Source organism: Schistocerca gregaria, chromosome X, assembly GCF_023897955.1.
Source record: "Schistocerca gregaria isolate iqSchGreg1 chromosome X, iqSchGreg1.2, whole genome shotgun sequence".
In the NCBI taxonomy this organism is placed as follows: Eukaryota; Metazoa; Arthropoda; class Insecta; order Orthoptera; family Acrididae; genus Schistocerca; species Schistocerca gregaria.
This window is the reverse complement of record NC_064931.1, coordinates 31426657-31437953: the sequence shown is the minus strand read 5'-3', so window position 1 is coordinate 31437953 and position 11297 is coordinate 31426657. Positions and strand designations below refer to the sequence as shown.

Sequence of the window (11297 nt, the reverse complement as noted above, 5' to 3'; positions counted from 1 at the left end):
ATGAATTACTGTAGTCACATACTCTCCAGCACGCTCTACCAGAATGTTGCAATAACAACAGCTAAATCCATCTAAAGGCTAAACACGTATTCATGCGGAACAGCTTCACTCATAATCTCGTATTTGCGAAATTGTGGTCATTTTCCAACTGCGGCCAACGTGATGAAGATAGATGTGGTTCACTGATGTATTAATTTCTGATTAATGAAATATGGATGCTTCTACAAGCCTCCTTTTATTAATACGTAATTCTTTCTCAAGATCAATTCTAATACAAAATGCTGTGTAACACCATGAAAAATTACTGAGTAGATTTTTGTCAGCTCGTTTGTGTTATGAATTAGTAAGGTTGTAAAAAAGAACATTTCCCAACACATATGAATATGTAATTTACGGTTCTGTTCTGTCCAAACCCATTTACGTGACTTATCTACCATAATACGTTTTTCACAAGTAAATATTTGTTTGTGTATATACAGCAATGTGTATATACAGCAATGAATAAAATGATAAAAGGTACTAAAAATTTGCCTTTAGGTACTAACAAATTAATTTCTATTGGTCTTACTATATCTTGTAAGCCGCCAACAAAGCTGTGATTAACAATGCAGAACGGCTTGTCCCTGCGGTATTGTCTGTGGAAACCCAGCGCCCTAAGATATTGCTATTCGATCGACATCTGTCATATGTTTGTTGTGTTCACAGAATTTCATGTGTTGTGGTAATCCTTGCGTTTGGCAGAAGTAAATAGCCAACATGGCGTGTATAGTTAATATGTTGGTTAGTTTAGTTTGAAAAAAAAAAAAAAGTTTACTTGTCGGCGGTTCGTGTTTTTGGTGTTTAATGAGTTACTAACTTTTATTTTGTAAAAGCAACAGCGCAGTGCAAAAGTTGATATGTGATGTGTGTGTGTGATGTGTCAGACTTATCTACAAAAGAAATGTAAATTCTGAAGGTTCACTTTGTTGGATAGGAATATGCCAACTAAAGCATCCAAGAAAGTTGTTGGAATGATTATAAGGAGCAGAAAAACAATAATGAAGGATGGCGTGATGACGGTATGTACCAAGAGCGATAATGACTGTGTCGAGATGTTTATTCTGCATAACATGTGTCGTTTGCTAAACCTTAGCTAAATTTCCTGAGAAGTATTTTCGATCTATTTACCAGACCGATACGTAACATTATGATCCGAAACCCGATGAGCAGTGGTCACACTAAGCTGTTAGTTATGAATTTTGCATGGATGACTTAAGAGTTAGTATGTACATCAGTGTGAAACTGCTATCGGTAAAACGAAATAAATGTGCTCTCAGTTCTTTATTATTAGTAACCTCTCCATTTGCCCACAAAAGCCCTTGTATTTTACAACAGAAAGATATTGTTGATAACAATTCTCAAGAGATTGTTCTTATAATTTCAATACCATACTACCAGTGATTATTTGAAAAAGATTCATGTTAGCACACCAGGAAAAGACAATTTAATTTGAGACAAATAGTGTCGTTAAAGGTTATAATGAAAAAAATTATTTGTTGTAAGCTACAGAAAATTTCATACTGTCTTGTAATCCATATACGAACTCTAGTTATTCACGAAATTTTTAATGAATTGAGTGTACAGGACACTTGTTAACCATACAGCAGTAACTCTTTCACAGGCTGTTAAAGATGAGTAGCATGTCATCTACAATATGACTGACACTCAGTATGTAATACAGTGAATACTACTAGTAGCAGTTATCACACACAATTTATCATATGCCACCTCACCATTAGTGCTAAATAAATATTGATAAACATAATCTTTCATGATAACTTAGTTTCATGTTCCAAGGATCATTTTGCACAATAAATTTTAATGATGTGGAACAAAATCATTTTACATTACATTGCATAGTAATTTGTGAATGTGGTTACATTCTGAAATTTATGATTTTCGTTTTATTTATTTATTTTTCAAATATACAGATGTGTGTTAGTAATTCTTGCTCACCACCTTTTGCACATTAAAATAATAGAAATTCTTCTACAGAATAGAAGGAATTGTCAGGGAGCAACTTTTTCAGTTTGTTTTCAAATTTTACTTTGCTGTTTGTCAGACATTTTATATCCCTGGGTAAGTGATCAGAAATTTTTGTTGCATCATTCTGTACCCCATTTTGTTCTAAAGACAACTTTAATATGGAGTAATGAATGCAATTTTTCGATCTGGTATAGTAATTATATACATCATCTTTTTGAACTGCAGTGGAATATTTACAACAAACTTCATGAGAGCATAAACATACTGTGAAGCATTAGTCAGAATGTTTAGCAGAGGTGTACAAGATGATTTTGAATTAGCACCACATATTATTCTTACATCAAGTTGTCGAGCAACAAAGGCGTTCTTTATTAAAGATGAGTTTGTGAACTTACTGATTTATCTCTCTCCACGATTTGCAATGATCCTAAGTGCAAATGTGGGTGAACTCAGTTGTTTTAGGTGGTGCTAAATGTGTTTTTTCGTAGTTTAAATTCTCATCAGTATGGACACCTAAGAATTTTGAAGTTTCCACTCTACTTATAATTTCTTCGCTATGTAATATAGGGCCTACTTGTCATTGGTTTAGTGCCTCACGCAGAACTGAATATGTTGTGTCTTTTTTAAACTGAGAGTGTAACACAGAAAACCAGTAACTGATACTTTTAAAAACATTGTTCACATTTTCTTCTGTTCTGTATATATGCTTGCACTATGCTACTGTCATCTCTGGTTGTATATTAAACGGAAGATCATTTACATATATGAGAAACAATAATGGACGGAATACTGAGCTCTGGGGAATGCCATATGTGATGTCTCCCCAGTCAGAATTATGTCCCCAGACTATATTGGTTGAATTACCAAGCACTTCTTTCTGCATTCTGCTGGTAAGATTTGACATCCATTGGTTGGCTGTACATCATTCCCATGAAACTTCATTTTTTCTAGGAGAATAGTATATTTCACGCATTCAAATGCCCTAGATAGATCACAGGAAATACCAACCAATGCTATATTATTTGTGAAATGCTTGTAAAACTTGGTGAGTGAACATGTAAATGGCATTTGCAGTAAAGCAACTCTTCTGAAACCCTAACTGTGATTCACTGAGGACATTATTGTTGCTAAGGTGAGCCACTATTCAAGAATAAATCACCTTAAAAATTTGTAAAATGATGTCAACAGTGAAAAAGGTTGGCAGTTATTGATGTTTGTCTTGTCACTTTTCTTAAAGAGGGGCCGAACAATGGCATATTTCAGTCCCTTTGGAAAAAGTCTTTAGTTAGTAATGTGTTACATGTTTCAGATAAGAATGGCCGTATTATACGGGAACAGATCTTCAGTACTCTACTGGAAACACATCAAAACCAAATGAGCTTTATATTGATGAGAGAATGAATAATTTTCTTATTTTCAGACAGAGAAGTTGGCAGCGTATTTGTATGACTGAATTTTATGAGTTACTTTTTCAGTCTACTGCCATGTTTTTCTGTTTGAACTGTTCGTCCCTATACTTTTTACTATATTTAAAAAATTATTATTAAATATATTTGTTACCTGTGTCACATCATTTATAGCCCTTCCATGCAGTTAAATAGTGATTACTGTGTGCCTCATTTTACATTACATATATCCTTAAGTCTGTTGTTGGAATAATGATTTTTGGCACTGTGTGTATGGTCCTTGATTTTTTTTAATAGCCTTTCTTAATAATTTTGAGTAGTTTTTGTAAACTGCATCAACTGTGGGATCTCTACTTGTTCTCGCCAATAGATAAGTTCCCTTTACCTTTTACAAGATACTTTATTGCCTCAAGTGGACCAAGTTTTTTTTTTTTTACATGGTGGTTTAATGTCATATCTGATTAGCTTATGTTGAAATCAGTTTTAAAATAATGATATGAATTTATCATGGAAAAGTTTAGATATTGTGTAGCATTTGGTGCTATATAAATTTCATCCCAGGCTATCTCTTGTAAACTATTCTTAAAAACATTTGCCCTGGAGTCATTAATTATTCAAACTGGTTTCCACAAAGGAGTATCTACACTGTAAGGCACTATGTTCTTTGTCTTAACTTTATTTATTTATTTAATCATATGGCTAGGGCCCCCAAGCAGGCAGACCGTTCACTGGGTGACGGTCTTTCAATTTCACACCACTTCGGTGACATGCAGTCAATGAGGATGATAGGATTGACAATCCGTCACACTGGCCATTCAGCTACAGGCGGCGGACTGTCCCAACAAACTGTGCTTCATGGTCAGAGAGAACGTTTGTTGTTGAAAAAACTGTTATTTTTTCTTGCTTTGAACTTCACTAAGGAAAACGTCAGTTATGGTCCTACTGTATCTATCCACCCGTGTTGTAAGTTAATTGCTGAGATCAAATTGGACGATCCAAATAAGTAATTTTTACTATTGGAATCCTGTAGAAAATCTGCAGTGAAGTCACCACGGACTTGCTGCTGGGTGACAAAGCAGAGTAAGAAATTCAGACTCCTCATAAACAGTTCAAAATTTCCCATTTGGGATTATTCAGTTAGGAGCCCAGTTTAGCCCCTATTATTTTATATACGTTTCTGGCAGAGAAAGCCTAAGCAAATTGTTATCTTACAATAGGATAGGGGAAAATTGTGTAATTGCCCTCTTTCCCTTTTAATCTACTGGTTTATGACATGGAAAAACCAAAATCAAGGCAACTTTGTATCTACATGTCTGCAATAAGAGCAGTGCAAAGTCCCTCCCATAATTACAAATGTAGAGAAGCATAATGAGATTTCTGACAATCATCTAAATAATTGAACTTATGCTTAGAGAAAGTTAGTGGTGGTAGTTCACTCCTCATAGTGTTACCTATGAAGAGGAATCTGAATTGCTGTATGTTCTAATAATTGTTTGTAAAGTGAATTTACTGTATGTAACCATCAGTTGCCAAACATCTGTGGTGTATCATTTGAGTGCCATATCTTAAGTACCCAAAAGAAACTTACAATTTGGGATACTGATACTGACTTATGTGAATCATAGAGCTTGGTGAAACATAAGGACAACTCCTAGTTCAGTAACAATCAATTGGGATTGCTGGCAAAAACACTTCTGCAACTCATTGTGTGAGCACATGTGATTCCAAATTGATTTTGGAAAGAGAATTTAGTAGACACTAAATATCTGCAGAGGATGGTTATTAATTTGTTCAACCTGACACTATTGTTACTGGTGTCATAGGGTGGACTAAAGGGACTATATTTTACAATATTCTAAACTTATGTCCCCAAATTTTATGTCATGTCCACAGACACAGATGTTAATTGCACAACAGAGAGCAGCAGTAGTACTTTCATAATATTGATGAAGACTAGCAAGCAGCTGTTTTGTCAAAGAACATTGCTGTGTGTGGTTGCTGACTTACTTGTAGAGAGGAAAGACTGCTGCCAAGATAAAAAAAATTGTGTGTGGTTATCTTCAGTGCACACTGGACTTGCATTCGGGAGGACGACGGTTCAATCCCGCGTCCGGTCATCCTGATTTAGGTTTTCCGTGATTTCCCTAAATCGCTCCAGGAAAATTCCGGGATGGTTCCTTTGAAAGGGCACGACCGACTTACTTCCCCGTCCTTCCCTAATCCGATGAGACCTATGACCTCGTTGTTTGGTCTCTTCCCACCAAACAATCCAATCCTATCTTCACTGTGTCACATCTGTGCCCATTACTACATTACAGTTAGATGTAAAATTACTCGTAGTTATGTATGTGTAAAATATACATGTTAATTAGTTTAAATTAACTATATAATTTATTACTTATAAATTTAATGTGACTATTTAAATTCAGCATTTTATAAACACTTTCATGTCTGTAGATATCACATCCATGACTGTGGTGTGTCCACAGATGTGAAGTCCATACCCATGGATGGGACAAACATATAAGTCAGGCTATAAAACTTTGCATGTTTTCTTATTTTACCATTCATACGTTTTAGTTTAATACGTTACCCTATACTATAACTAAATAGGTGTAATTGTAATAATTCATTGTATGAACTACCTTTTTTGCTAGCCATTATTTTATCACATATTACCAAATAAAAAAGGTCATACAGAAAATATTTAAGTGGAACCTATGCATATATACATTGTAAATAGACATTTCACGAAACTAGAAAGTGTATGCTGCTGTGATTGTTACATTTGATGTTATTAATAAGATTGGTTGGTTGATTTGGGGGAGGGGACTAAACAGTGAGATCATCAGTCCTGTCAGATTAGGGAAGGATGGGGAAGGAAGTCGACCATGCCCTTCCAAAGAAACCATGCCGGCATTTGCCTGGAGCAATTTAGAGCAATCACAGCAAACCTTAATCAGGATGGTCAGACATGAGTGTGAACAATTGTACGCCCCGAATTCAAGTCCAGTGTGCTGACACTGTGCCATCTCAATTGGTTATTAATAACGCTAAGAAGATAGGTATGGTTAAAATTCACAAGGTTTCATGATTTTAGTTCTTAGGATAATAAGTAAAAGTGTTGCTTTCATGAGAATGTAAAAATATTTTAGCTCAAAAGTTTACTATACAATAACTTGGGGAATACGTAAGAGTCATATTGATAAAAGAAGATAGTGGAAGCAACCCAGTATGAGAAAAGCAAGGGAGAAGATTAAAAATGTCCCACAGAAACTTGAGGAATGGGGGAAAAAAGACAGCACAAGGAAAAAGCTGCAAAGAGAAAAATATGTGTCATGACACATAGAGAGAGAAGAAAGATCACAAGAGAATGGAAAGACAGGACCCAAAAATGCGAAAAGGAACAAATCTGGAGATGGTCAAGAATATACTCACAGTTCAGAACAACATGAATATGATTTTGCTGGACAAAATGAAAAAGTTAGTCAGCAAGATCTTCCTGGACCAAGTAAAGAAGGAATGTCTGTAAGGAGAGTTGTGTGAAAGAAAAGTAGGAGAAGAAATGTACAGGGTTTGAAAAGTAAAATAACAAAATTAGAGAAAGAGAAAAATAAGTATGAAAGACTTCTCAAAAAAACAGAAGATACTCCGCAGAAAAATGTGGAAAAAATTTAAAAGGGGGAAAAAGCATCCACCACTAGTTACAAGAGCATTATTGTTAGGTGAAGGTATAAAGAATCAAATTCAGAAAAATTTTGATAAAACCATGCCCTTCAAAATGAAAAGAAACTTTAAAAAATTCAGTGGCAAAATTATCCAAAGATGTAAGTTAATGAAAGCTATTGGAAGTTTTACTTCACATAACATTATGAAAACTGATAAGCTGCCTTTAGCAACTTCACAGTTTACTGCGTTGTGTAACACACATACTGATGTCATAGAATTGCTGGAAAGAAAGAAACCTTAACAAAAGAAAAAAATAGATTGTTTATTAAATAATAGACTAAACGTCTCCATAAAGAACTTATTTCTGGAAAAAACTACACAATGTCTTATGCAACATTTTGTAAACTTTGGCCCTATTGGATTGTTTCACCATATTGCAATAACCAAAACACATGTCTTTGTAAAGTTCGTACAGACTTTTATTTGTTAGTAACGAAATTAAATGCACCAAAAATTATAAAGGAAAACACATCTACTGAAGTTCTACAGAATTTTACATGCAATGGAAAACTGAAAGGAAAGTGTTTGGAATGTACTTATCCAGAATATGCCAGCTTAATGTAGATGTGAACCAGTTTGGCGAGAATGAAAAAACAGTATTTTTTCAGTGGATTGCCAAGAAAGTTGAAGTTCTAGCAAAAATTAAATGAAGATGGTACAAAAAAACTGTCAAAGAAGAGAAAAATGCTACTATAGGCAATATTGTTCCTGAATATTTACCACCATCATTTATGATATATCAAAAGTAATATAGAACACTAATATGATTTAGTCAGAACAATTTAAAACAGTTTGTCTGAGAGATTTTACTACACTGTGATTTCTCTGAAAATTATAACAGTAAATATCATCATGAAATACAATCAGTTTACCTCGAAGGTTCAAGAAACCAGATTACATTACCAGGGTTGCCACAAGTTCTGGAAATCAGGGAATTTTAAATGTATCAGGGGAAAAAAAGAAAGAAAAACCACTGGAAATATCTCATTTTTGCCTCAGTAGCATGAAATTGTTTGTTTACTGAGATGTCATATTTCGTCACTGGTTGGGTGCAGCTGAGTACATGCGCCGCTTCCCTACTCTCTAATTCTTACTGCTTCTGCCCTTCCCACCCCTCCCCTCAGCTTGCAGTCAATGCTGCCACCACTACTTGCTGCTAGCCTAGCAGCTGCCGATGACAGGCAGGGGGGTGTGAGGAGTGGTTTGTTTGGGTCTGATTCTCAGAGCTTGTTGACGCAGCAGCCAGAGACAACGGTCATGTGTGCACAAGTTGTGTCTGAGTGATTGTGTGGATGTGTGTGCGCTCACTTCTTCTGACAAAATGGCCAAACATTCAGTTGAGAGTGTGATTGTCTTTTCTACGTGCCTGTCTGTGGCTCAGCAGTCATCTTTACGGTGAATTACTGCCTGCCCTCATTATACTGATTTTTAGAGTATTTGCACAAGTTATCTGTTGCTTGGGTGATCGTCGCAGTTTCACTGCATCGGCATGGTGTCTGTGACATGACTGGACTGCCATGATGGGCCAAAATCACAGGCCATTTCTGTGGGTATCTTAACAGATCGGGCCTGCTGATCTGAAGCCCATAGTTCCCTACTAATATGCAGGTGCTGCATCTCAAATCTAGTCTCACACATCTATGGTGTAATTTGGTGAATTCTCATGCTTTATCCATGGACCCAGGACTGTGGTGCTCCTCGGCAGGACATGGCCTTGGCAATGGATTTTAGGAATTGCGATTGTCTCACTGCAAGTACATTGTACAGTGCGACATTTTATAGACATTTTATTTATTGTAGTACATTTTGGCACTTCGAAAGTTAGTCTATATATTAGAAAGTATGGACGATAAGAGGAAGAAAGTTGTGGCAGTTGCTGGCAGTTTGTATGCTATGTGCTCGTGTATTTCTTGAAAGAAAAATCACACATTATCTTTAGAATAATAGACATAACACACTGGATAATAACTGACAACAAGAAACATAGTAGAACCAGCATTTTATTGACGGTCACGTATCATGTTGATTTACACAACTCTTCCCCACCTTATACATTTCTTTTGAGGCGCCTACTTTTTTCTGAGGTTATTTCTGAAAGCAGTGAAGGTATTTTAAATCTGTCTTGTGACTCCAACAAAATGCGTATTTTTGTCACCAAATGTGTTTCGCTTTATTGAAATAACACACACACACACACACACACACACACAGACAGACAGTTCATTACAAAGGATATTGATGTGAGTATTTAAGATTTTTGTTCACACGTTTAGAAATACAGAATTCCTTACATTTTTTGTCAACTTATGTCTTTACTTATCCTCAAGATCTCAAAATTTCTCAGGGAAAAATGCTAAAACTTGTGTGGAAATCAGGGAAATATCAGGGAATTTCACTTGGGGAAACTTGTGGCAACCCTGATTATGCACCTGTGTTCCCTATTACTCCTTTACAATTAAAAATTTAATGCAGTGTCAGTCATTCTGCTTTCTCCATAGCAAGAATGTTCTGAGAAAGGCCATGGTAAATGTAAATGTCGTGTGACCAGGGCCTCCCGTCGGGTAGACCTTTGGCCGGGTGCAAGTCTTTCGATTTGACACCACTTTGGTGACTTGCACATCGATGGGGATGCAATGATGATGATTAGGATAACACAGCACCCAGTCCCTGAGCGCAGAAAATCTCCAACCCAGCTGGGAGTCGAACCTGAGCCCTTAGGATTGACATTCTATCGCGCAGACCACTCAGCTATGGTGGGCGGACAAGACCATGCTAAAGGATCCCCAGATGGTGTTGGAGGTTGTTCAAAAAAGAACGACTTACAGTTTGATTGTCTGCAGTACAGATATTCTAGATATTGAAATTTTTTACAAGAACTTGAAAAATCTTGCCTGGGAATTGTTTGCAAAATTGAACATGATGATATAACTCAACTTGAAAAGGTGCTTCCCACTAAGCTGGCTGTGTTCAAAAGAACTGCGTGCATACATAAAATAATCTGGAGTTCAGAGAAAAGTCAACTATCTGGGCAAGAAGACTAAGATGCATAGAATGTACTGCTAGTATTCACTGTCCACGTTATGCTATTGGAAAAATTAAAGTGAATACTACAAAATTATCTGTTTTATATATTTATTACACTTATGATTTCGTAACATTAAATTTTTGTAGATATAAATGCATAGGCGCACATTACTGATGAAAGAATTTTATTATTATTTACTCTAGTCTTTGAAACACTTGCCAAATTTACATTTCAGGAAATTGATATCCGTTTACCAAGTGTCTCAGGTCATCAAACAAGAAAAAAACTGGGCCACAGTGACGTTTATTCTGACACAAAATGAGGACCCTCCTTAGGACAATACATGTTCGCAGGAATCCCAATTTAAAGTCAACAACTTTGTAATTGTTAAATAGGCTGGTGAAATGAAACTGAAAACAATATGCAGCTATGATTGATTTCAAATTTAGTGACAATAAGTGTAGCGTTAAATACCTTCACAAATTAAAGGACAATTGTCTTGTACCAAAATTTGATCACTCTTATAATGTATATAGAGCAGACATGATCACAAAATTAGAACTGTCTGCTATGAATAAGAAGCAACAACATTCACTAGTAAATATTGACACATACAATAAAGAATAACATTTCTGCTACAAATTAATTTGAATTTTCTACGTTTATTTTGGTCTAAAAATTTATAAGTATTGCAAAAGATATTTTATAACAAAAATAAATTTAACTGGAAAAAATTTATTTAAACAAATGTTAATTTATTTTGTATAATATATAAAAAATAAAGTGGGGGTGTAAATAGAATGGAAAATAACTTATTGATCTAATATTGCTTAAATCAAAACCCAATTATGGTTATAATAGAATAATTATACTTTTGTAATTGAAATTTAAGCTCATTTTTATTTACCAAAGAAAGTGCAAATTTTGGCTAATTTATAATGCTGTCCATAGACCAAAATATTGTGTCCATTGAACTACACTGTCATGTGTGGATATGTAAAATCTTTACTTTTTTGCCACAGTATGATTTATTATAAAAGAAATTATTCAGATAGTGAAGGGAGATGTAAATTTAATAGTCATAGTTGACTGGAATTCAATAGTAGGAACAG

General features: G+C 35.2%; 1 protein-coding gene across 1 annotated transcript in view; it reads left to right on the top strand.

Annotated features, from left to right (window-relative positions):
• Positions 1–681: 681 nt before the first annotated feature.
• The window catches only part of LOC126297812 (hippocampus abundant transcript 1 protein), a 98561-nt gene continuing 87945 nt past the window's right edge, over positions 682–11297 (top strand). Inside the window, exon 1 of the mRNA XM_049989038.1 lies at positions 682–1058. Coding sequence (XP_049844995.1) covers positions 978–1058 — 81 coding nt within the window. The 5' untranslated portion in view covers positions 682–977. The remainder of the gene's footprint in view (positions 1059–11297) is intronic.